The sequence below is a fragment of the Chanodichthys erythropterus genome, chromosome 11, assembly GCF_024489055.1.
Source record: "Chanodichthys erythropterus isolate Z2021 chromosome 11, ASM2448905v1, whole genome shotgun sequence".
In the NCBI taxonomy this organism is placed as follows: Eukaryota; Metazoa; Chordata; class Actinopteri; order Cypriniformes; family Xenocyprididae; genus Chanodichthys; species Chanodichthys erythropterus.
Genome location: NC_090231.1, coordinates 35,048,127 through 35,074,475, shown reverse-complemented (window position 1 = coordinate 35,074,475; position 26,349 = coordinate 35,048,127). Strand labels below are relative to the sequence as shown.

At 40.5% G+C, this 26,349-nt stretch overlaps 1 protein-coding gene across 5 annotated transcripts in view; it reads right to left on the bottom strand.

The window, feature by feature from the left end:
• Window positions 1-26,349, bottom strand: part of herc1 (HECT and RLD domain containing E3 ubiquitin protein ligase family member 1) — a 54,916-nt gene that overhangs the window by 13,189 nt on the left and 15,378 nt on the right. Inside the window, exons 20-56 of one of the 5 annotated variants that reach the window (XM_067399562.1) lie at window positions 25,897-26,011; window positions 25,689-25,809; window positions 25,098-25,272; window positions 23,889-24,171; window positions 23,365-23,485; window positions 23,223-23,274; window positions 20,841-21,109; window positions 20,519-20,749; window positions 20,021-20,141; window positions 19,695-19,932; window positions 18,062-18,231; window positions 17,826-17,981; window positions 17,634-17,740; window positions 17,443-17,553; window positions 17,197-17,367; window positions 16,351-16,590; window positions 16,140-16,223; window positions 14,698-15,227; window positions 12,159-12,940; window positions 10,777-10,993; window positions 10,518-10,678; window positions 9,736-9,852; window positions 9,423-9,630; window positions 9,142-9,263; window positions 8,283-8,512; window positions 7,654-7,922; window positions 7,519-7,571; window positions 7,187-7,387; window positions 6,833-7,007; window positions 4,553-4,820; window positions 4,220-4,433; window positions 3,605-3,861; window positions 3,395-3,522; window positions 3,162-3,298; window positions 2,094-2,294; window positions 1,838-1,968; window positions 1,455-1,666 (exon numbers count right to left, since the gene is read on the bottom strand). In XM_067399562.1, the coding sequence (XP_067255663.1) occupies window positions 1,455-1,666; window positions 1,838-1,968; window positions 2,094-2,294; window positions 3,162-3,298; window positions 3,395-3,522; window positions 3,605-3,861; window positions 4,220-4,433; window positions 4,553-4,820; window positions 6,833-7,007; window positions 7,187-7,387; window positions 7,519-7,571; window positions 7,654-7,922; window positions 8,283-8,512; window positions 9,142-9,263; window positions 9,423-9,630; window positions 9,736-9,852; window positions 10,518-10,678; window positions 10,777-10,993; window positions 12,159-12,940; window positions 14,698-15,227; window positions 16,140-16,223; window positions 16,351-16,590; window positions 17,197-17,367; window positions 17,443-17,553; window positions 17,634-17,740; window positions 17,826-17,981; window positions 18,062-18,231; window positions 19,695-19,932; window positions 20,021-20,141; window positions 20,519-20,749; window positions 20,841-21,109; window positions 23,223-23,274; window positions 23,365-23,485; window positions 23,889-24,171; window positions 25,098-25,272; window positions 25,689-25,809; window positions 25,897-26,011 (7,378 nt within the window). The remainder of the gene's footprint in view (window positions 1-1,454; window positions 1,667-1,837; window positions 1,969-2,093; window positions 2,295-3,161; window positions 3,299-3,394; window positions 3,523-3,604; window positions 3,862-4,219; window positions 4,434-4,552; window positions 4,821-6,832; window positions 7,008-7,186; window positions 7,388-7,518; window positions 7,572-7,653; window positions 7,923-8,282; window positions 8,513-9,141; window positions 9,264-9,422; window positions 9,631-9,735; window positions 9,853-10,517; window positions 10,679-10,776; window positions 10,994-12,158; window positions 12,941-14,697; window positions 15,228-16,139; window positions 16,224-16,350; window positions 16,591-17,196; window positions 17,368-17,442; window positions 17,554-17,633; window positions 17,741-17,825; window positions 17,982-18,061; window positions 18,232-19,694; window positions 19,933-20,020; window positions 20,142-20,518; window positions 20,750-20,840; window positions 21,110-23,222; window positions 23,275-23,364; window positions 23,486-23,888; window positions 24,172-25,097; window positions 25,273-25,688; window positions 25,810-25,896; window positions 26,012-26,349) is intronic. The other 4 variants (XM_067399567.1, XM_067399563.1, XM_067399564.1 and 1 more) reach the window with 4 other exon arrangements.

Below are 26,349 nucleotides of genomic sequence, written 5' to 3'. Positions count from 1 at the left end.
TTTAATGATGCCATTCTTAATTTAGGACATATTTATATGAAAAAAAATACAGAAAAATATTATTACACACTTGTGATAAAAAAAAAGCTCTTCGAAACATTTCAATTTTGATTTCTGTAATTGGAAAAATAATGTACATAGCAAATTCACCCAAAAAATAAATCATTAACAGTAAGGTTTATAAATACAGCCTTAGTAAGCAAAAGATTTTCATAGACATTAAAAAAAATCTCTCAACCTCAAACGTTTGAATGGTAGCTTATTTCTGCTGGATTAATATTTCACCTCGTATAAAATAAACCACAATAGAGTGCTGCGGGAATGATGTATTTTTATAGGCCAAAACCCGGAAAGGAGTTAATATTTTAGCTCTTCCAGTTCCATCGTCCTGAAGTCAATGAGATTTTTGAAGGAGTTTTTGGTTAAATACTTAAAATAAGGTCTGTGGTGAACACAAGCTCAAGATATTTTCATGTTTTATTCTATGATATAAAATACATCAGTAATACACTCTTGTGATTGTTTTAAAGCTTTTACTTATCTTGTAAAAGGCGGCTGCTAACAAGTGGCTTAATATAACTACATACAGAGGTTGTCGGGGGCATTGAACGTCATCAGCTGAATAAATAAACTCGTCAACTCGCTAGTCCTCATTTTTATAGCCCTGTTGTGTTTATAATCATGCTCTTGCAAACCATTATCTTTCAGGGGAAATGTTTTTTTTAAATCAAAGACTGAAAGAGTTGTCGGAAGCTTAGTGATGGTGATGTTCTGTCAGGACCACTATCGTCAAATATGAATGAGTTTGTATTGGCGGTATGGTTCTGTTCTGGGCAAGAACTCCCTGCGCATCTATGCAGCCTAGCATGGAGAGCAGCAATAACCCCCTAGGGTAAACAGAACAGGACCAACATATGCAGATATCATTAAATGTCATAATTTGACATGTACACATATTTCAAGAATAGTCTGATTCAGAGGAATAATAAGGCCAATCCTGACTGAAGAGAGGAGGAGCTGGGGATGGAGGAGGGTAATTTGCTTTTATATAGATGCCATGATAGGTGTTGTATTCCTATAGGTAGACATACGTCACCTGGGAATCAGCTGATGTGAGCTTGACTGACGTGACCTGCCAGAACTGACGCTAACGCTGGATTTAAAGTCATGCAACTGTGGTGCAGTTTGTTTATAGCCTTCATAAAAGTTGTGTTCATTTATGAAGATTATCATGATAAACAAAACAGGTAAGAATCATAAGCTTTTGTTAGTCACAGACCTTTTTTTTTGGCAATAATCCAAAAGCCAATGGAAAGATCCTACTGGGTTTTTGTTGAGGGAACCAGGGTGATGCTAACTTCCTGGTTAGCCTACAAAAATATGTCATCCCTGCACAACTCTATTGGATTTAACACTCTTATGTATTAGTGTGCACACTGTCTGTCTGGACATACGTGGCAAACATGTTGAGAGGTTTAGGTCCTTGACCAGGCAGGTTGCACCAGGCAACAGCATTGACAACAGTAGGGTGGGCGATACTTTGCAGACATGTCCAGCTTTGGCCCAAACCTGTCCCCGACCCTGTCCACAGACGCACAATCTCCTCTTTAGCACAGCTTATTAACACTTGCCCACCTGGAGCCCAGCGCAATGAACTGATGCTTTCCTACAGTCACAACACACAAAGAGAGAACAAAGATTTGATGGTCAGTGAAATGATAAAGGCACACATGAATTTTCACACATGGATTTTTACAGACAAGAATGTGTGAAAGTACTGTGTGTGAATGCTTGTTTATATGCGTGTTAGTTTATGATGAATCATGATGACTCTAACCTTATGGGCATCAATAACCACCACAGATCCATTCTCTAAAGGCTCCTTAGAGCCAATCAGAAGCCTTCCATCAGCATATCCAACTGCAAAGGGCCGATCCTCACTGTACCAGGCGATTTGCATCACAGCCACTGTAGAGATCAGCAACACACATGGATACAAACACTTACAGCAATCTTGTATACAGTTTTAAAAATGCTAGAATAAAATGAGTATAATCAGATGCATTAGTATGGATTTAAAAAAAAGTCAGTACCGTCTTTCCTGAAGCAGTGTTGGAGTTCAGTTCTCTGCATATCAGAATCATCAAGAACCTCAAGAAGTCCCAATGTCCCATCCATGCGACCCACCAATAGCACCTCTCGAGGCTCCCCGCCCCACAGAGACCCCGCCTCCTCTTCCGGCCAAGCTAATGATGACACCCAGTGAGGCTGCACGTCCAATGAGGCCTTCCCACCTTGTATGCAAACACACAATGTGATATTAAACTGATATTAATATCAGTTTCATATTAATATTTTCATATTAATATCATATATCATCACACTGATATTAAAATTCTGGCCAATACTGATAAGCAAATATTTTATAAATTATTTACAATATTAAATTATTTTCAATATTAAAATGTATACAATTTGTTCCATTGATAGCCCTATTTGGGGTCTCCCCTAGGCCTGATTTGGTGGCCAGAGATCGTAAAGTCAAGCATGCTTCCCCTCCAACGCATGACAGGTGGATAGAGGACATTTTCTACTGTATTGGGCTTGAAAATTCAAGATGCTCACTCTCTGGTTCACTTAAATCCTTTTACAAGACCTAGGATCCCTTATTAAATTACATTAATGGTTTACCTTGCACACCTGTAACTGGCAAATGGTACATACTTTTCAACTATTAGATTATTTTAAAAATATATATGTATTATTTTTTACTTTTTTGTTAAGTATTATTTCTTTATTTTGCTTCCTTGTCATTTTTTTGACATCTGAGTTATTGGATTTTGGGGATGGGGGTCATGTAAGGGATTAATATTGGATTTTTTTTTTTATGATGTCCTATTCTGTACTGTCACTGAAAACCAATAAAAAGATTTGGAGTATAAAGATAAAACACTGAAAACTACTACAAGTGAATTTAGGCATCACGACATTACAAAGTACAGTATGGAAAATTAATATTTTTAAAGGTAATCAAAATGTAAAAATAGAGCAAATGAGCATAGAGACCTTTTAAATAATAATAAAAAAAAAGTAAAACAGTAAAATTTTTATGCACCCCAAACTTAAACCAGTAGTTTATATGGTGATGGTGAGTGACATACCATTGACTTGCCAAATGTTCACTATTTTCTCCATGGCAGCAGCCAAGTACATCCCACTGACACTCCAGGCCACTGGAGCCAAGTTTGGATCACCTGGTGACCCTAGATTATTCATACACTCCTCTGAAGTATCATCTCTGAAGACAGACACAGAAGACCATAAACATCATTTTTCAGACAGTAGTTTCACTGGGTGAAGAACACGCCTTATTAGGAGAAACAGAGGAACTCACGCTTTGTTAAAGACACATGTCTGCTGCAGAGTGTACTGGTTTTTGGTCACGCTCCAAACGCGGACGGTCCCATCATTCCCGCTTGTTGCTAGAAGTCCTTTTTTACTACACCACCCACATGTGATCACCTACAAGAGACCAAATGATTGAGTATCAGAAACCATCCAGTGCTGGAAAAACGCAGCAAACACAACGCCGTGGGAATCATACCCTGCTCTGGTGGGCCTCAAGTCTGAAAGTGGACCACTTCCGCAGGTCTCCTGCTACATCGGCGAAGGTCTGCGGGCGGCTCTGATTGTCTCGGTCGTGAGCCGCCAGTGTGCGCACCAGCTGCTGCGCGGCCCATTGGCGGTGCTGTGACGAGAGTCGAGATGAGAGGCAGCACGCCGCCAGCGCATTTGCCAGCTCCAATGGGCCTACAGCAAGGGGGGCACAGGAGAGGTGGGCATAGAGAGGCGACATTAACCCTGTGATGACCGAGCGGAACAAAGCCAGGCCGCGAGAGAAACATACACACGTGCACACAGACACACAATGAGAAAAAAAAGTGAGAAATTAAAATGATGGTAATTGGCGGCAAAGGCTGTGGTTTTTGATCTGCAACACAACAATGCTTTCACTAACAAGCCCTCTGCTGCCAAAAACAAACAAATCAAACAACAGATTTGTGAGATTTAACCCAACAAAACAAAGTAATAAAAAAAAAATGACTGAAAAACAACAACAACAACAACAACAAAAACTCACTCACATAACAAAATAATAACAATCCACACAAATAAGTAAATGTGACATTCTCAAGCGGCTAGCAAGACGTTAACTAACCTCTTTTTTCCAGTTCAGCCTTGTCATATCCGTGTCGAAGCCTGGCACCTTTATCGGCAAGCAGGGCAACTAGTGCCTGAGTCACCACAAAATTGGGTGATGTTACAAGCTTGTTCTCTTCTGCTACTCCTCTCAGGAAACTGGGCAAGAACTTTCTCTGGATTGGATCATCTACTGTGGTCAGATTCATCCCGGTGGCAGCTGATATCAGATTCTAGAGGAAAAGTGAGGCAAGGTGGGACCAAAAAAAAAAAAAAAAAGATTTTTTTAAAGAGATTTAGAGTTTTTTGTCATCTCTATATTTTCTAGATATTCATGAGAAGATCTGGCTACCTGTGTACACAGCTGGACCAGGAGTTTGGCAGCGCTGGGGCTGTTTGATGCCAGACAGCCAACGGCGGTACTGAGGTATGCTAAACAAGAGATGGGTTTGGTAGGCTTGCTAGCACCTCGTGGGCGCTCAGAGGATCCAGGGCCTAATGCAAGGCCTGTGGACAGTCCAGCTCTACCTGCTGCAGCCAAACACATCAGACGCACCAGAGTCCTAATGTCTGTCAAGCCCAGAGACTCCAATCCTGCTGCTAGACTGCAACTAGATCCGCTGAAGAGAAGAAATATGAGTTAACAGAGACATACAATATATATATTTATCCTTAAGAAGATGTTGTCAATTGAACTTATTTAAAAAGAGAGAGACAGCTTGTTCAATCAACCATTCTTTAATTAAAAAGATGAAAAATGAAGCAATTTTGTTTTCTGCCCCCGCTATACCGAACAGTGACTTCAGTACCGAGGTACATATCGAACTGTCATGTTTGTGTGTGTATATATATATATATATATATATATATATATATATATATATATATATATATATATATATATATATATATATATATATATATATATATATATATATATATATATATATATATATATATATATATATATATATATATATATATATAGCCAAAATATTGCCAAAAGTTTTGGGACGCCTGCCTTTACGTGCACATAAACTTTAATGACAAAATGTCTTGGTATGCTGAAGCATTAAGAGTTCCTTTCACTGGAACTAAGGGTCCAAGCCCAACCCCTGAAAAACAACCCCACACCATAATCCCCTCCACCAAACTTTACACTTGGCACAATGCAGTCAGGCAAGTACTGTTCTCCTGGCAACCGTCAAACCCAGACTTGTCCATAGGATTGCCAGACAGAGAAGCATGATTTGTCACTCCAGAGAACACGTCTCCACTGCTCTACAGTCCAGTAGTGGCGTGCTTTACACCACTGCATCCGATACTTTGCATTGTACTTGGTAATGTAAGACTTGGATGCAGCTGCTCGGCCATGGAAACCCATTCCATGAAGCTCTCTACACACTGTTCTTGAGCTAATGTGAAGGCCAGACGAAGTTTGGAGGTCTGTAGCTATTGACTCTGCAGAAAGTTGGCGACTTCTGCGCACTGTGAGCCTCAGCATGCGCTGACCCCGCTCTGTGATTTTACGTGGCCTACCACTTTTGCGGTTGTTCCCAATTGCTTCCACTTTGTTATGATACCACTAACAGTTGACCGTGGAATATTTAGTAGTGAGGAAATTTCACGAATGGACTTATTGCACAGGTGCCAACCTATCAGTGTACTACGCTTGAATTCACTGAGCTCCTGAGAGTGACCCATTTTATCACAAATGTTTGTAGAAGCAGTCTGCATGCCTAGGTGCTTGATTTTATACACCTGTGGCCATGGAGGTGATTGGAACCCCTGAATTAAATGATTTGGAGGGGTGCCCCAATACTTTTGGCAATATAGTGTCACAATATATTGCAATACAAAAATGCAACAATATTGAATCGTAGATAGTGACAATATGTTTTGTGCATAGTTCAGCCAAAACGAAAAAAATTACAGTGTGAAAAAAGAAAAAAAAAATGTTTACAGCATTTTAGTGGCAGTACTACATTAAACTACTATATATAATGTAGAAATATAATGTATAATTAATGCAATGGGGGAATATTTGTGGGTCTTGATAATGCCAAATGTCTTGTTACCAGTAAAAAGATATATTTTAAATATATCTAGTCAGTGACAGAGTGCAAATATATTCATCTAAAATAAATCTGTTTCAGCGTTAGAATCATTTTTATTCTGGTGTCACCATGGTCCTGTATATTGGGTTACCAGCACCAAGTCCAAGCCTATTCATTTTCACTCCCACTGTAATACCAAATTTAGCATTTTAATCAACAGTACATTTTTTGTTATCCTTTTACCATGTCTTGGAATACCACAAAAATATCATATCGTGAGATGTATCAAATCGTGACATGAGGGTATCGTTACACCCCTAATTATATATTTATATGCCTATAATAGGCAGCTTAGTGCGATTTAATTAATTAAATATATTTAAATTCTTTTACATGCAAGTAACTTATGATCCTGTGTTTTCAATGTCTCGGTTCACAGTAAATACTGCTCCAGTAATATTGTGAACGATAATTATAATAATAACAATAATTAATAAACAATTAATAATATTTGTACATACATACAAACAAGCACAGCAAACCTAGAAAGTAAAAACAGCCACATCATCACTAACCTAACTGACAGCAGGGACAGAGCTCTCATGACCATTGTTCTGGCCAACAAGACTTGTGCAGCTGCAGTGACTCTTTTCAGAGCCACAAGGCGATCAGCAGACGTCTGGAGTCCTGCCGCCTGCTCCCCCAAAGACAACCGTCCTGATGAACTCTTATCCACTGAGCTCTGGCAACCTACAGACAGACCATGTTTTACTTGCGCATATCCATAGAGATGCACATAAATACAAACATCTTCACAAAATACAGACCTATCTGTGAAATTATAGACATTTTTACACCATAAATCAATGAGATGCATACTCTGAACCACTCTGAGTCACTTAATCGCATTGGTGCTGTTATTATTGTACCTATCTGCAAGAGAGTCTCCTCCATGCTGTTGGTGGCAGTGACCATGGCAACAGAGGCTCCGAGAGGGTCGGTGTCGGGAAAATGGACAGCCTCAGGAACAGGTCTGCGCTCACTAAGACCCAGCGGAGCAGAGAGTAACTCGAATTCCTCCTCGCCAGTCAGACGCTCTGCATCGTCTACATCCAACATATCCCAGTCCTCTGCAAGACAAAACCACATATATTTAGACTCATTTACCCTGAAAAATATCAGTAATGGCTGTTTATAATTCTAGCAAATTTCTTTTTGTTTTTTTTTGGGGTATGGTCTTGCATGTAGACACTTTTAATACCTTCATACACACTGTCTTGCTTTCCCAACAGGTCTGGGGCTTGACCTTTATACCTGAAAAACAGAAATCAGTAAAATTCATCAAATTACTGTGAATCCAGCTATGACAACACATGTATGTAAACACACTGCTCACCTCTCAGGCAGCGGTCCTTTGATCTTGCTCTTCATGTTGAGGTATTTCTCTCTGCAGCTGCCACAGAGCAGGTAATAGGGATTCCCGCTTCCACACTCCCCTCCGAACCAGCCGTCAACATAGGAGCCATTGCTGCGGTAACCCTGACGATTGGCACTGCGACCGCAGCCCGGGTGACTCTTCTTCATGTGCTGGTTGAAGCTGGACACGCTGACCCCACACAGCTCACACACGACCACCTCATCCCGGTCCTCCGACTCACACACATGCTAACACACAAGCAAATGAAACAAAACTGTGGTCAGATGGAAGAGCAAGTTGTGCAACAAACATCTGAAACTAAATGAAAGCCAGTAGAACATGGATCAGGGCTGAAGCATCCCAGGATGCATCTGCCGCTTCTGTACTATGCCGGAAAAGCATGCACCAGTGTTAGTGAGTGTGCGAGAGCTGCTACGCTTCAGCAGAAGTTTTTCTGTGTCCAATATGAGGGCATGAGCGAGCAAACTGCATGCGAGTACACTATGTGCATCTCTGAACGAATGTAAAGAGTGTGTTTGTGTACAGCCGTGCAGGGGTTAATGGTGAGTAGTAAAGCAGCGGCAGCCCCAGGCTGCTGTCACACACACCCATGTTGGCCAGTCCAGTACCTCCGGGATCCACATTCCCAGAATGTCAGAGTCGGATGCCAGCTCCTGGGTGAACATGGCCTCCATGGCTTCCTGATCCAATTCCAGCTCCAGCTCTTCATCCAGATTGAAGTCATACAGTGCACCAAGAGTCCCAGACTCCTGCTGCAGTCCAGAGCCTTCTCGACGGGCTTGAGTTCGATGGGCCTGCACTGAGCGGTACAGTCCAGCTACACAACAAAACAATATTAGTGTTGTGATGACTGTTATAACTTAAAACCTAAAACTGTATTATACATACACACACATATATGCATTAATTTTCCAAACCACTAGTCCTCTGTCGGATCGAGGAAATTCAGATTATTTACACATTTAAGAAATTAACACTTTGATCAGCAAGGATGCATTAAATTGATCAAGTTACACTAAAGACATTTACATTGTTAAAAAAATATTCCTATTTCAAATAAATGATGTTCTTTTGAACTTTATATTCATTAAATAACCCTAAAAATGTATACAAATTAAACAAAAAACAACTGTTTTCAACAACTGATAATAAGAACTGTTTCATGAGTACCAAATTGTCTGAAGGATCATGTGCCACTGAAAACTGGAATAAAAATTACATTTTAAAATTTATTAAAACTAAACTATATTAAAATGCAAACTTTCTTTGTGTCCCTTCCTTCAAAAAACATTTAAAAAAAATCTTACCAACACCAGACTTTTGAACGATAGTGTATATACAAGTCTGTTCGGGGTCAGTTGAACCAGCTAAATTACACAGGGCTTCATTGAGACTGATTAGACAACTAGTTGAAAACATGTATATTCGCAGATCCCTAGAGCGTACCTGCACGAGCTAGTAAAGTGCGTGCAGCAAGGTCAAAACGGTGTTTCCTGCTGGCTGCAGAGCGTCCTCTGGGAGTGGGGCCTGCAGAGGCAGAGGCCGAATCTTGATCAAGACCTTCAGGACTGTAGGAACAGCGATGTCAAGCAATGATAAATGGGCAAAATAATGTTTTGCAATTCAACGTGAACACAATATGTACATTGTACCTAACAATTATTTTTTTAATTACATTAAAGACATCTAATATAAATGTCATGTCATACATTCTGTAGGTATTGTACCTGTCACTGAATCCCTCCTCCATCTCCGCAGCATCAGCGTTGGGGATGTCTCCCGGTGAGCGCAGGCAACTCCTCTCTGTGCTCTTACCCCCTCCTGCTGCCCCGGAGCAGGGGTCTGAAGCCTCCTCAGAGTCTGCCGTGCCCGGATGGTCGATCATCCACATCGCAAGCACAGTGATGTTTTGAGCATCTGCCTCGCCACGTGCACCTACAGAACAGCACAGAACATGCTCTGAATATCTGATATGCTAACATAAGATGAAAGAAGAAATTCTGAATCAGAAATGACATTTCTATGAGAGTAAGTATATACCTGTTGCTTCCAAAGCTTTCATGATCTGTCTGAGTGAGAATCCCATTTCCAACAGTGGAACCGCAATGGCAGGAGGAGGAGGAGATGTGGAGAGACGACTGCTGGGGTCTGATAATGCTTGGAGAGAATAAACATACACAGTCAGCTATTTTATACAGGACTGAGGATGTCTCTATGGACATAACTGCATATACAGTCAGGTACAAAGGTCTGAGACTTTACATTTCTAATTAAATACATTGTTTGTTTTTTTTTAAATATTATTGAATTGAACTGAAAAATTATCCTGAATTTTGTAATTTCCTAGTATTTGACTTTTTTTAATGTTTTTTAAAAAGAAGTCACTTATGCAAATCAAGGCTGCGATTATCTTTTTTTTTTTTTTTTTTTAATCTTACCTGAAACTTTTTAATGGTTGTGTATGGCAATTTCCATTGAAACATTGAAAACAAATCAGATTTTTTTCTTGTGCACCAAATCAGCATATCAGAAAGATTTCTGAAGGATCATGTGACACTCAAGACTACAGTCTGAAAATTCAGCTTTGCAATCACATGAATAAATTGCAGATATGACCCTTCACAATAGATAATGCTTTAAAATAATCTCCTTGGTGACCATAAGAGAAAAAAAAAAACTAATTAAAAAAATCCAAACCTTTGGCCGGCAATATACATCATTTAAAATTAAATTTTTAATGCCATATTTTTGATGTGTTCTCAGACATTTGGACCCCATTTGACTAATTATGAGTAACATATTGTGAGTGTGTGTATTTGTACCTGTCCTACTGGTGGTTCTGGCAGGTTGGGACTCAGGTGATGTAAGGCTCTGTCTCCGGCCGTGCTCGTCTGATGGCGAGGTGGGCAGTGATGAGACGGGAGGGGTCTGAGCTCTACGCGCTGGCAGTAAGGTCGTTGTCGGGTAGCTGGAGAACATCTGCCTGCTCAGACATACACATGCAGATTGATCATGACACATAAGTTGAAAGATTTTATGTTCACATACTCTCATAAACAAAGACACAGGTTGGGTGTGTACCTGAGCAGGCTGAGGGGCATCACTCCAGGTGATTCAGAAGCCGGTGCAGTCTCGGCATCTGTAACAGGTGTGGTTGCTGTGGTAACGGGTGTGGTTGCTGTGGTGGTGTCCTCCAGCGAGGAGCTCATAAAGGAGGTGCTGCTGGAAGCGGAGGGGGAGGTGGTGACCGGAGTCTGAAACTGTTGCTCTCCCTCTAACTCCTCACACTCTGTGTCCACTAAAAACACACACATTCACATACTTTATGAAGAGAACTGTGTCCTGAGAAAGAGAGTGCTATATGTGATCTAAAGACGAATGCAAAATAAAGGGCTTTTGCTACTATTCTGCAATTTCATAGGGGAAAAAAACTTAAATTCCTGGTCGAAACCAAAAATTCTCTAAAAATAACTATCAATTTTATATTAAGTAATTACATTTAAAGCACAAAGTATATTTGTCAATCCATGTTTTGCAACAGATCCACGTTTTGTCCACGCACTGCCCATGTGCAACCCAATTTTTGTGTGAGTACAACAGCACTTGAAAACAGTCCACTAGATAGTGCTCACACGCAAATGCGTCTTTCTGTGCTTACTGCCAAAGGAGTACACTGTGAAAGGCTCTCGCACTTAACTGTGCACGAGACAGAGCAGAACGCGGAAAATGAACTATACCCATAACTTGGGCCTTAACTTCCTTCAAATTATGTTGACCCATCATCAGTGTACATTATGTAGAAATTTGTTAAAATTAGCATATTACAATGATTTGTGAAGGATCATGTGACAGAAGACTGGAGTAATAGCTGCTAAAAACTTTGCCATCAAATTATATTTAAATTAAAATAGAAAAATTGTAATAAAATTTCACAGTATTAGGCCGTGTGTCCACCAGAGCGTTTTTAACCAGCTGAAAACGCTAGGCGCTCTGCTTAAAACGCCCATCTGTGAGCGCTTGAGAGCGCTTCTGCAGCGCAGCGTTTTTTTTTCCGTTGAGACGCTTTGTTGTTATGATATGGAATATCAGTTGCCCAGTGTTGTATTTGTCCCGCCCCTCCTTCACTCTGATTGGACGGCTGGCTAAAAAGTGACAGTGATGAGCGCAGCGTTTTACTCAGTTGAACATTCTTCAACTCGAGGCGACCTGTAAAAAACGGCCAGCTCTCAGCGCTTGAGCGTGAAAAAGACGCTCAGCGCCTCGTTACGCTCTCAGCGTTTAAAAAACGCGGCGTTCCCATTGAAAACAATTGAAAAAGTACGCTCGGAGCTGGAAAAAACGCTTAGGTGGACACACGGCCGTACTGTACTCAATGTATTTTTGATCACAAAAATACAACTTTGGTGAACATAAGATTACAAACTTTTGAAAAGCAATGTTATATATTCGGTTTATGTATGTACCTGGTTTGGAGCTGTGGCCTTCCTGTTCTTCAAGTAGGCTATTGACCACCAGTTTGTAGATCATAGCCTGCGCCCGCTCAAGGTCTGCCAGCCCAAGCGCCCTTTTGATGGGTGACCTCATAACTGCCCGCTTCACCATATGTCGCATCAGAAACTGCAGAGCTGATCGCAGCTCCGCCTCCTCCTGACACACGCTGACCCCAGGGCTGGCACAATCCGCATTATGGCCACTATCAGGCATCACTTTGGGGATAAGCAGCAGTTCTGCGTATTTACTACAGCTTAGAAGTACACTCAGGGTCTTCATCGCTCCCAGATACAGATACGACAGCTGCACCGCATGTACCTCCACCTGCGCAGCTGCCTCCTGCGAGCTCCCCCTTGTCCCCACCATCTCTTGCAGTCTGCGGCGTCCCTCTGCTGGAGTCTGCTGTGTGGCATCCTGTGTGTAGGCAGCCAACTCGCTCTCAGAGCGAGAGTTGGGCGGCGCACGAGCTCGAACCTCATCTAGGCTGTGAGATACACGCAGGTCTCCCGCACCCTCTTTTGGTTTAGCCCGTGACTCGTTCTCTCGTTCTTCCTGGGGTTCGTGCCGGTGTCTTCGTTCATGTCGGCGGTTAGAGGCGGATTTGGAGCTGTCGTCCTGCAGGCTGGCAAGGGCAGTGAGGTCCAGAAGCAGAGCCGCAGTGAGTCCGCGGAAACGAGAAACGTCAAAGGGAAGGGGCTCTATCGGCTCCAAGTTGTACAACGGCGTGTCACTGGGCGACCAAAAAGTGGGGAAGCTTCAATAAAAAAAGAGTGACAAACCAAACAGAGAAAGAGACAGAGAGAGAAAGTGAGGGAGCAGGGAGGAGGGCCAGGGAACATGCAACATCATGGAACTAATGCAAAGGAAAAAGCAATGAAATGATTAGGAAAAAGAGTCTAGGGATGTGCGAGACTAGTCGACTAAACAATACTGCTGAAACTTATTTGACAGCAACAGATCCTATAACAATATCCTAAAAAAAATAGAATATCCTTAAATAATGTATAGTTGCCAGTAACTTTTCTTGTGATTTTGCCAACTGTCATGTGCACAGGCACTTTTCTTACACTAGAAGCTCAAGCACGGACGTGCAAGCAGAGGCTGTGGTAACAAACAACAATACCTTGGCAGGCTGATTTATGTTAACTAATTTTGATTTGAGAAATTGTTTTTATAATTGAGTATGTTCATATTGATCCTGCAATGCCAATTGATTCATTTGATTTTAATTAATGTGTCTATAATTGGCTGATGTTAATTAAGGGAAAGCTTAAATGCAATTTACAGCGAGTACCATGTTTTACCATGACTAATATCGATCTAGCTTTACTGCAGTGTGCATTAAGTGTATCATAGTAGCCGCAGAGCGAACACAGAATAGCACTATAACAACATTCAACACACAAATGTATCTAATATGATAAAACAGCACTGCGTTGGCCCACATACGTTTGACCGGAAGAAGCGGAATCGGTGACTTCGGCATAATAAAAGTTCTGCTGCTCTCGTGGGCTGCGTCCGAAAACTGGAAAATGCTGCCTTACGAGGACACATTTCAAGGCAGTAAGGCATCAAGGCACGTCCGAATCCAATGTTAGCTTCACTTCCTCTCTCATAAGATACCTTCATCTGATCGATTTTTGAAGGAAGCATAGATGTATCCTTAGCTGCCTTTGATATCCCACAATCCTGTGCTTTACATTCTGTGACAGTTGAGCTAGAAAAATAAAGATGGCGTCCGAAAGTTGCGTTTGCTGCTCAGTTTGTGTTTAAATGTACGATTTTGATCAACATATTTCAATTTTGATATCATTTCTATCGAGAAATTACTACTGTAGTAATTAAATATTTGTTTAGTTCTCACCAAAGCTCGTGCTATATTGCTGTAGATCATTAAACTGTTACGCTGCCTCAGAAGTCTGTCCGAAATCAGTTTCGTGAGGTACCTTAATGTACAAACGCTGCTGTACAAGTCATTCTCTTATAAGATAGCAAGGCAGCAAAACAGCTACCTAGGTTTTCGGACGCAGCCGTGATGTGTGTCGCGCTCATCCCTCATTAGTAATCGCACAGCACTCAGTCCTGCTCTGCTTCATACTACAGTAACGTTAATAATCTCATCCATGAACATGATTCCTGCCCGAGTCCCATCCCGATTCTTTTCCACCGGATGCAGACGTGAAGACAACACCTCCCATGATTCTGCAAAATCAACCTACACCTTTGTTTTGAATAAGCAGCCTCTAGTGGCGAAAATTTACATATTGTGGCTTTAAGTAGGCTATTTTAAATGGATCATTCTTTCTAGGTGTTTGTTAAACTAGTAGGTTACAAAATTTCCATTTAATCTTTAATGAAATTGGCTGTTGTCGCACATCCCTAAAATAGACCAAGAGAGCACTAGATAGAAAGAAAGAAAAGTTGGAGACCTCTGGGGAGCAGGAACGAAGAAAAAGCCTCAATATAACATTCAGAGATCACTAAACCATGCAAACAATACCCATTTCTCACCTGATGGTAATCTCCGCCTCATCCCACTGCACCTTAGCTGATGTGCTCCCCTCCTTCACCACACCCAGCAGAGTGGCGTGTCTCCCCGTCTGCTTGTGCACACACCGTCCCCCCATCCTCAACCCACCATCTACTCCCCCTATCACAGCTAACACCGGCCACACCTGGTGGCACAGCGTCCGCAGGTGTGCCTCCGACAGCTCTGCCGCAGTGTGCCGTCCGCTTCTTCCTCTCTCCTCCTCTCGCTCTTCCTCCTTCTCGTCCTGCTCCTCTCGGCTCTGTGCTGAGCGGCTCTTGCGCAGTCTGGTGGCCCCTGCCGGAGAAGCTCCTTCTCGCAGACAGCCCCTGATCTGCTGGAGGCGTTGAAGGATGCTGTGGTTGATGGTTTGGGTCCAGCGCTCCGAGCGGTGTAAGATCCGGACCAGCTGGGTAGTAGCTTCTGCGAGGACAGTTGCTACAGGGCTACAGATCGGGTCGCCAGGTAACAGGTCACGTGGTGTGCCCCTCATCTGCATGTCACAGATTTTTACCTGCAGGGTAGGGGAACAGTTAAAACAATATAGAAAACTGTAGAAATTCAGTATCCAGTAATCCAGTATTCATTTTTGTTCTATGACCGTAATGCTAGTGCAACATCGCGCTCTACAGAGACACAGCAAAAGTAATCATAGTTTAGTTCTGAATGTGACTTTGCAGTCTGAACTGAATATGAGAAGGTAAGAAGACCATGTAGTACAAAATAATGGGAAGAAAATTTTGCAGGCAAAATCCAATGTGAATACAGTGTTTTGATTAAAAAAGTCATTTGTTTTTTAAAGGAATCATTCAAAAAGACTCAAATTTATCAGGTTTATTATCATTATTCAAAACTAATAAAAAAAATATATTTTTGTTAATTGAAATAAAATAGTAATATTACATGAAAAACTTAAAAGGAAAATTAGAAATGTTGCCTAAGCAACTAAATGAAATAAGTTTAAACACTAACATTATTAACTGGAAATAAATAAAAACTAAAAAGGTAACTAAAAATAAACTGAAACAAAAGTGAATTAAATGTAAAAGTAATATTATATCCAAATCCGTTTTGAGCTACTTCCATATGTGGTTTGAAATAACCGCGATCCGCGCATCTTTAATATTATTATATATAATATTCAATGTTCTATTTAAAGAAAACAAACAAACAAACAAACAAAACATAACATTTTGTTATTGACCAAAATCTTTATATCACAAATATCCTGATTTAAATTTTTCCTTTCATCTGGAAGGTAAAAATAAATATAAATAAATATAAATAAATAAATAGAAGCTTAGACTGACCTTCAACCAATAATCGTAATGCAGTCTGAACAGTCAAAAATGGTGTCTATCAGAGTTATTTTAGACAAAAGGAAGACCACAGGGGTCAAATAAACATCAGCATCTCTGGGTCTTACCTTCTCTCCTGGGTTGCTGCTGTAGAACATGACACAAGGGTAGAGCTCTGTAGCATCAACATCTTCAAAGGCCAGTTTGGGTTCCTGCCACATAAGGCCACATGGTTTAGCACATAAATACGATAAAAGAGAGTAAGATAATGGGTGTTACAGCTCAGCTATTGACATGAGAGACATGAATATTTGTCTTCATGAGTGGGCTCCACCGCACCTCTCCATTCTTGCCAAAGGACACAGTCCTCGCCTCCATGTCCAGCACACAGGTGATGTAGTCTCCCTGTGTGTAGCTGGACAGCGTGAGGGTCTGTTCTCCATTATGGTAGAGGTTGCCACTGTATGCGCGGTAGAGCCACATGTCTGCTGTTGTGCGGTGGTTGAAATCATGAACGGGCCAGCGTGAAACACCCACACACGTTCCCTCGTTTCCACGATTCTCCTTCACGATATAGAACTGAAAAAAACAACAATGATATGCACTTATACTCACATAGCTTGAGAGAATGACATATTATGCTATCAGCTTGCAAAGATGTGTGTGTACATACACTTTCGTTCAAAAGTTTGGGAGAGTTAAGATCTTTTTTATATAATACTTTTATTCTGCAAGCATGCATTAAATTGATCAAAAGTGACAGTAAAGATGTTTATAATGTTACAAATGATTTCTATTTCAAATAAATGCTGCTATTTTGAACTTTTTAATCATTAAAAGAATCCTTAAAAAAAAAGTACTATGGTTTCCACAAAAATATTAAGTAGCACAATTATCAACTGTGATAATAAGAAGAAATGTTTCTTGAGCAATTCAGCATATTAGAATGATTTCTAAATGATCATGTGAAAATGAAGACTGGAGTAATGATGCTAAAAATTCAGCTTTACCATCACTGGAATAAATTACATTTTAAAATATATTCAAATAGAAAACACTTATTTTAAACAGTTATTTTAAAAATCTTTAGTTATTTTCTTGCTATCTTTCATATTTTTGCAATAAAAAAAAAAAATCTCATCAACCCGAAACTTTCGAATGGTACTATAAAATAAAGTGTAGAACCTTCCACTGGTAGCAGCCAGAAGAAATGCCAGTGGAGGCCAGTCCGTAACCTTTGCCCCCACTGCCATGTGTCAGTCCCTGTCCGCTTTCCACCACACAGCACTGAGCCTTCTCAGGGTCAAAGGTCACTTCCTGGATAGGCAAATTTTCTTCTTCCTCTTCTGTCTCACCCTAAAACAACCAGAAAGTTGAGTACGAGTACATTTTGAAGCAGTTAAAGCTCTTACACTTGACTTTCTCCCTCACCTGTAGTTTGAGTTCCTGCTCTCGCTCTTTTAGCTGGATGGTGTGCTTTGCTTGAGCAACAGGTGCCTCCCACATACAGTCCGAGAGAAGCGAGAACAACCTCTCCACCACCTACCACACAAAGTCAAATTGATTTAGCTCTTCTACAAATATTCAATATAAAAGCACAATACAGTTGTGTGAAGTCAAACCTGGGTCATCTGATGGTCCTCCACACTGCTCTCACAGGCAGGAAGTACAGCTTCCAGAACATGCAGTGCTAACAGCCGTGTCCTCAAATTGCCAACCAATGGAATGCCTGCAAAACACACACATTCAACTAATCTAACAAATAGCACACAGAAAAAAAAAAAGATGATGTTGCTGGGACACTGCTGTATTACCTGAACAGCATTTCTGAGCAGCAATGTTGAGAAGGACTTCAGTCCATTTAGGAGAGGCCATCTTGGACTGGATTGCTTTGGAAGAGACGACACGCCGCAAAAACACCAAGAAGTCTCCAAGGTGCAGCTCTGCGGTGTGTGTCTTGCGTAACAATGCTACATCAAAATAAAAGCAATATATAAAACCACAAAATTAATTGAGCGAACATGTGGCTGTTAAACTCTTAGTGCACTACCTCGAAAATCTTTTTTCTGAGCATCCGCGCAGTCGTCCGTTTTCTCCTGCAGTTCTGTACTTGCACTGAGTGTGCTTCCAGCAGCCTGAGCCAGCAGAGTCTTCAGCTGACTACACAGAAGATCCAACAGGGACTGGACCACCTTAGGACTCAACCTGTCTGCATATGTCCTGATGGAAAGATAGGAGAAAGCAACAGTCAGTCACTCTGTCTTCAACTGCTACTGCTAAAAGAAGTCTTAACACATGATGTCGCCAAACAAAACTAATCATCTACTGATAGATTTATGTTACTGTTCATAAATTTGGGGTCAGTGAGATTTTTTTTTGTTTTGAAAGTAGTCTCCAAGGCTGCATTAATTTGATAAATACAGTTAGAACAGTAATATTGTGAAATATTATAACAATTTAAAATAACCGTTTTATATTTTATTATATTTTAAAGGTGTAGTTCATTATGATTCCACGTTTTTTAACTTTAGTTAGTGTGTAATGTAGCTGTTTGAGCATAAACAACATCTGCAAAGTTCCGACGCTCAAAGTTCAATGCAAAGGAAGATTTTTTCTTTTAAAAAATGTGCTGTTTAAGGACTACAACAAGCTTCTTTCCAGGTTAGTGACATCACTAACCCTAAAATTTACATAAACCCTGCCCCCAAGAACACGTAACAAAGGGGGTGAGGTCATGTTGAGCTGCTTTAGAGAAGAGGAAGAGTTGTTGAGAGTGTTGAAGAGAGTGTTGTTGCCATGTCGTCATTTTACACCGGACTGCTTCACAAACGAGGGTCAATTCAATGCTGGATTTGCACAAAATGATGGCACATGCTAGTCGATGAGATGAATCAACTCCACAGCAACTACATAAATTTATCCACTAACTGTTCAGACACATCCAGTTGCACTCTAAAAGTTGTAACTTTTTCCTGAGTCTCTCCATTAGTGTCCGACTCTGGTTTGAACAAGTAAGGCTGAACACCATTACTGACAATCGTCATTTTGGCTGCGTAAGATTCTCCAGCTTTGTTGTTGAGCAACCAAAGCACTAGCTGTTAAAGTTCTGCCCTTTTTTTGGAAAGCGGGCCGGGAGCAGCTCATTTCCATTTAAAGGGACATACAAAAATGGCATGTTTTTGCTCACATCCAAATAGGGGCAAATTTGACAAGCTATAATAAATGATCTGTGGGGTATTTTGAATTGAAACTTCACATTCTGGGGACACCAGAGACTTATATTACATCTTGTAAAAGGGGCATTATAGGTCCCCTTTAAGAAGTATTTTATTCCCGTGATGGCAAAGCTGAATTTTCAGCAGCCATTAGTGCAGTCTTCAGAGTCACACGATCCTTCAGAAATCAAAAGAACAGCATTTATTTAAAATACAAATCTTTTGTAATATTATAAAATGTCTTTACTGTCACTTTTGATCAATTTAATGTATCCTTGCTGAATAAAAGTATTCTTTAAAAAAAAAAAAAAAAAAAACACTGAGATTTTGGCACTTTGTTTACACTGTCTGAAGTTCCCTAAAGAACATTCAGGCACTAGCATTATAATTTAAAACATACAACATTGTGGGTTCAGATTGGCCATGAAAAACCAGGTGTTAACAGTCAGTGAGTGAACTGTGTTGTACCCGGTGCTGATGGCTAGTATCTGTAGCAATCTGGTGCTGGCCACTTTGAGGGCAGTGCTGAGCTGAGAGCCAGCAGGCTTGTGCAGGAGTTGCAGTGTCTGTCCAAGTAGGGTTTCAGTTCCACAAAGCTGCGAGAGAACGTCCAAAAGGCCACTGGAGATAGCTAAAGATACATCGACCGGCTGGTATCGCACGCTTAGAGCAAAGACTGTCACCAATAGCAGCCTCTGCTGGGCCTCTGGAAACACACACAGCATTGTGAATATATGTTCAGTATAACAAAATATGCCACATACATTAATATAGTGTATACTCAAATACATTACCTATGTGGTGCTTGTTAGCTTGTAGGGCTCTCTCTAATGTGACTGACAGCTGCTGATATATCTTATGTACAGCTGTCTGAATGTCCATCTGTAAACTTTTCTTGGCTGCTCTGATTCCATCCTTCAAGGAAAGATAACGCACATGTAGATAATGGCATAAATAATAACATACCTTTTTTAGCATGTTATGAGAAGTCATTTTAGTTCTTCCAGTTTATTGGACAAAACTAAACTGCTCACATCCATTTTAAACGCTGTTTTTAGGGGTATTTTCTCAATAAGGCCTTATGCTTACATACCCCAGTCCAAATTAGCTCATATTAAGCCAGCATGACCTACAAAGAAGCTCAGCTATGTTCAGAAACTCAATCCACTGCTTGTTATTCACTTATTATTATGGCCATAAATACATTTTGAACGGTATGCCACACATTCAAAATATTTTACCAATACCTCTACTCTCAAACAAGTCAAAGTTTAGATCAATGTCACAGGTACCTGGTAATGGTGTAGCTGGACACTCTCCCCCTTTGGCCCCCCATTACTGACGGCACCCAGGCCGAAACATCCCGACAGGAACTGCAGTCTGACTGATGTTAGCAGAGAGGCAGAGTGAAAACTGAGGCTTGTGCGTCCAGCTCCACCTCCACCTCCAGAGCCTGCTTGGCTGCTTTTTTCCTCCATCCCAGAAATCAACACCACAATCTGATGAAGGGCTTCCAGACGCAACTATAGAAACACATAAAACAATCATAAAAGCATTAATCGGTGGAAAGCATCTGTAGTAACAAAGACAAATAAAAAGGCTGCATGCACGTACCTCCGCTCGGCTCTGCTGCTGCTCCACGGCTATAATAATGGCCTGTGGGCTGGTGGACACACTCTCTTCTGGTTCCTTGAATGCAGGAGCATTCCCAACATCTCCACTGATGAAGTTCACTATGTTCTCGATGAGAGCATGGAGCCTGAGTGATTGGCTCAGATCGAGGTCTGACTCCTCGTACGACTGTTGAGAGCTGTACAAACATTCCCGGGCTGAGCGTCCCCCAAACCAATCAGCAGAAGAGTCTGGAGAACTGTAGAGAAAACCTTAAACACAACACAAAATCTGTTGAACAAATAAGTATGTGTATTATATTTAAATGTAATTTAATTGATATATATTAAAGGTACAATTTGTGATATTTTTTTCCGCTAGAGGTCGCTAGAAGCCTATTCAAAACAAAGGCCTAGTTTGATGACGTAAAGTTTTAGAGTGGAAACTTGGGACATGTGGTCTCCATCTCAACGGACGGTGCAAAAGAATAGGGATTGGAGTCTGGAAGAACTCATGTTCGTGGATGCGATTATTAACGTTACTGTAGTATGAAGCAGAGCAGGAGCGAGTGTTGCGGGAGCTGAACGAGGAGCTGGAGCGATCGATCAACACACGCCTCACGAGCAGCGGGACTTTTATTATGGCACAGTCGCCGGCGCCGCTTCCGCTTTTCCGGTCATGAGTTTACGGGAGCTGTCCTTGTTGACAGAACCAGCGGCAGATGGTAAACAGTAATTATGTTCCATAAATAATTAACACAGTCCACCATAAAACGTGCAAGAAGTAAATAAGGAACTGCTTGAAGCAAGCTAGTGGTTTGCTGGACGCTAGACTCTACTTCCGCATTTGTCCACGGCACTGTTGTCATGTGGTTTCTACGTCAGTAAAGGCGGTAACAAAGGTAACTGCGTCATTGACAGGCGACTGCACTGCCCCGTGTCACTGTTTAGAATGGGAATTTTCTCATGATTTACAAGTAGTTGAAAACATTAGAGATATTGTTAGTAATCAGCTGGACAAAATATATAACACTAGCCTAGTGGTTTTTGGATATTTTACTGCAAAAATTTTACAAATTGTACCTTTAATTTAAATATGTATAATCTATATTTAATTATTAATATATAAAGATATTTCTATATAGTTAAATTGTATTTCAAATTATTAAATAATTATGCAGTAAAGGGATCACTGTGACACTTTTAACAGGAAACATTGAGATTCAAATTCTCAGTTCTGACAACATTTTCAGTTCTGACAAAGACTATAGATATAGAAAGATGGTTCACTCCCATTAGTTATGAATGGGAGAAACCGCAACGCGCAATATGGCAGAATACATCCTGCCTTCTAAGTAAAAGAGTCAATCGCTGATTGATGAAGTCATTGTGTCACTGCAGCTGCAGTTAGAGGCTCCGGGTCCTATGGGAACCGGAGACTCGCTCATAGGAATGCACATGCTCATTGGCTCATCTAGCCTGAAAAATATGCTTTTTTAATGCTATTTTAGGATAGGAAACAACATTTATGGGACGTTTCATGTCAGATTTTGTTGCTGATTTTGAAACATATAATTTAATAGGGAGTTCGCCAAGCAGTTTTTGAGATTTCAAGATTCCCCCATTCAAATAGATAGGACTTGGTATTGGATGCCCGAAATAGCTGCCCGGAGGCGTTGCAAATATGGCCGCCGAGTGAACAGACTTTCCTTGAAAGGGACTTTGGTCCTGATTGTAAGGGAAATCTGGTGAAAGAATTTAAAAATGGTTATATCTGCTTAATAGACCTGATGAGCCATTTATTAGTAGCCAATAGCATCATTAAAATCCCAGGAATAGAGGCAACAGTCGAAAAAAAATGGTGTGAAATCACATGTGCAATTTACTGTAGAATCAAAAATGTCTAATTTATGTAGCTATGACCGTTTACACAACAGTAAATACAAAACAACTAACAAAGCATAAGCAGCTTAAATGGCATCCTATAATCTACTGTTCAAACACTTTTTATAACAAATCAATCGGATCTGATGTCATATTTCCAGCACAAGGTGTAGGATTTACAGTTGAGAGGTATGGTATGTGCAAAACAGGTGAACAGCAAAGACAGGTGACTCAATTCTACTGAAAACTGTGCTTTTCTGTGGAATTCTACAGCCACAGACCGTGCGCATGTCTGAACATGAATGAGTATTATGTGAAATTACTATTTTACATAAGAAAATTTTGAAGAAGCTTTAAATGTATGGACTCACTTAGCCAAGTAGAAGAAAACATACTGACACAGAGCTGTCAGAGACATTACATGTGTACACAGATATACAAATATACAGAGCAGTAAAGTGTGACTGCTAGAGAGTCAAAGTGTTGGGGGAGGGGCAGTTACCTCTTTTTTTAGGAGTGAAAGCTAAATCCAGATCCACATTCCTTCTTGCATTCTGAAATGGGTCACACCAACAGGTTACATAAATGCAATTTATACAGCAAGTAAAGCAGATAAGGTAGCGTGCATGTGTCACAGATCTCACCAGTGAGTATCCCTCCTCATCAGACTCTGGCTGGGAGAGATCAGACTCACTCCTGGATTTTGTGAGTCTGCAGCTGGGACTGCTCTGGATGGACCGACTCTCTGCTGACAAGCTCTCGCTCCTATACACAAAAATAAAAACAGGAAATAAATGTTACATTTCCTGTGAGTGGGCATAACAAATAATCATGTCAATAAAACAGGACCTAAATTTAAATTAATAGCACTAAAAATCTTTTTTATTCATTAAAATGATGAGCAGGCTGCTGCTTTTATGCTAATGGAAATTAAGTCAGCTTATAACAGTGCTTTAAAATTAGGGCAGCACACAAGGTCTCTTGCAACTTGATAATATGAAATCTTTAAAAGTAGGTCAGGCATTCTTGGGCGAGTCAAGAGCACTGGAGCAGACTGGAGAGGTAAACAAGTTTAGTGAGACCTCAGGCTCCAAAGATAAGGGTTACGTTTGAAAGTTAAGGCTTGTTTAATCAGCTACCCGTACTTTATAACGACGACGTCACTCACCTCGGCATAAACCCGCCTCCGTCCTGGTTGCCCCCACCTGTCAGGGGTTGCTGACTGATGTGTTGAGCGAGCGGCGTGCTGACGGCCAGCAGGAGCATTGCGCAGCGGTGGATGACGGCATTACATGCGGTTGTGTAAAGATCCTGTCCCTCCTGAGGAGTTGTGCTGCTCCTGCGCTCTGGACCGGGCTGAGCCGGCTCTTCCTGTACGCTCATGCTTCCGGTACGATCTCGTTCCCTTCCTCTCGCTGCCTCCCGTGCTGATAGGAAACATTGAAAGATTTCTGTGCCCGCCAAGACATAAGACAGAGAGCGGCCGGGTTAGGGAAGCAGCCAAAAAGCATGACGCGGTTAAAAAGTGCCTAAATGTGTGTAAAAAATGTGTAACAACTGATCATTTTAGGGGCTTTATTAGTACACTGTACACAAGTGTGGGGTAAGATAATTTTTTAAAGAAATTAATAGGGATGCATTAAATTGATCAAAAGTGACAGTAAAGGCTTTTATATTGTCACAAAACATTTCTATTTTAAATAAATCAAGTTCTTTCGCACATCTAAATTTAGAATGATTTCTGAAGAATCATGTGACACTGAAGACTGGAGTAATGATGCTGAAAATACAGCTTTGACATCACAGGAATAAATTATTCAAATAGAATTTTTTTTTTTTTAAATTGTCATAATATTTCAAAATATGACCGTTTTTGATCAAATAAATGCAGCCTTGGTGAGCACAAGAAACTTCTTTTAAAAACCATAGCGAACCCAAACTTTTGAACGATAGTGTATATTGTGTGGTGTATTCTAGCACAGCGCAATTTTCACTTTCAATCCAATTACTATACATCTTTAAAATAACAGAGAAATAAAGTAAAATGTTGTCATTAATTATTTATCCTCATAAAACCTGTATGGAGGTTCATTTTACAAGGAGAATGAGATCATTTGTGAATAACTTAAATTTTGGTCTGTTCCTATCAATAGATAGCTGTGTAAAAAAAAAAAAAAAAAAATTATAAAAAATATTCCACATACGTTTTTGGAGGGTAAATAAACAGTTACAGAATGTTTATTTTTGGTGCAATAAAGTTCTCAGACAGTAAAATGTAAAAGTAGTGTGTGACAAATTTGCTCCATGCCACTCAAAGCATCAGCCAACATCAGCACACACACACACACACATGCTATTCAAATGTGTTTGAACTCACTTCCTGCAGTCATGACCTCATGTTCTCTTTCCTCCTCATCATCTTCCTGCTCCTGGTGTCCTTCCTCCCTTTCCCTCTCTCGGTCCCTCTCCTCCAGTTCAGCCTCCTCATCTATAGTTCGGGTGAAAGAGTGTTCCTGAGGGTCCATCTCCACAGAGTCCACATTATCAGAGATCTGCACACAGAAGGAGAAATGGCTTTACATAAAGAGGGATCCAAAAGTCAAACCGCATTAAAATTCCAGGATTTATTTTAAGTCTGGAAACAGAAACATTAAAATTAATATATATATTGTTTAAAAAGTGTTCAAAAAGAGTCATTTAGACAACTTTTCCTTAATCGCAATTTAGTGCACTTCTCCAATATCTTTTGCTCCACAGATGAAAGAAAATCATTTGTGGTTTAGAAAAACATGAGGGTGAGTAAATGAAGACGAAATGTTCATTTTTGGGTGAACTACCCCTTTAAAACAAAGTTTGTGCCAGTTCACGTGATGCTGTCATTAACAGAAAAAGGGGGACATGCCAGATGCTAAAAATGTTTTTAAATCAAACTGTTATGCTGATAATATAAATTGTAATGAAGTCATACTCTGCGTTCTCGTGATGACGAGCGAGTCTGGATGAGCTCCATGTTCTTGCAAGCCAAGAGGCGATTCCGCACCTTATACACACTGCGATACACCTCTGCCAACAGTTTACATGGCTGATATCTGCAGGAAGACAGAAAATGAGAGATAAATGCTTTAGTAGCATCCAGTGTAGCATTATCCATAGTTGTGTAGTATATAATGTCATACCTCCCCTCTCCACACGCCTGTCCCAGCAGCCCTGTGTGTTTCAGCAGGACAGCAAGTACAAAACGGGACACTGTGTCTAACAGAGCCTCATTTGGTAGTGATGAACTGTCCCAATCTACATAAACACACACACAAAAAAAAAAAAGATAGAAAAAAAATTCAATTACTTCAAAAAATAGAAGAAATTCAATAACTTCATAGTTAAGAAGCCATAAAAGTTTTATAAAGGTTTATGACCAGCTGTAACAAAACAGTGGATAAAAGTGTCAATTGCTTTTTTATTGTACTGTAACCTCTAGGTAGTAACTGTGAATAGATAGAAATTCTACATTTAGATCCAGACTGCTTTCAGAAACACAAATGCCTTTATATAAAAGAAATGACACTTGACACAAAGTCCAAATCAAATGCAACAAAAATTGTGTGTAATGAGATTTTGGACCAATGAGATTT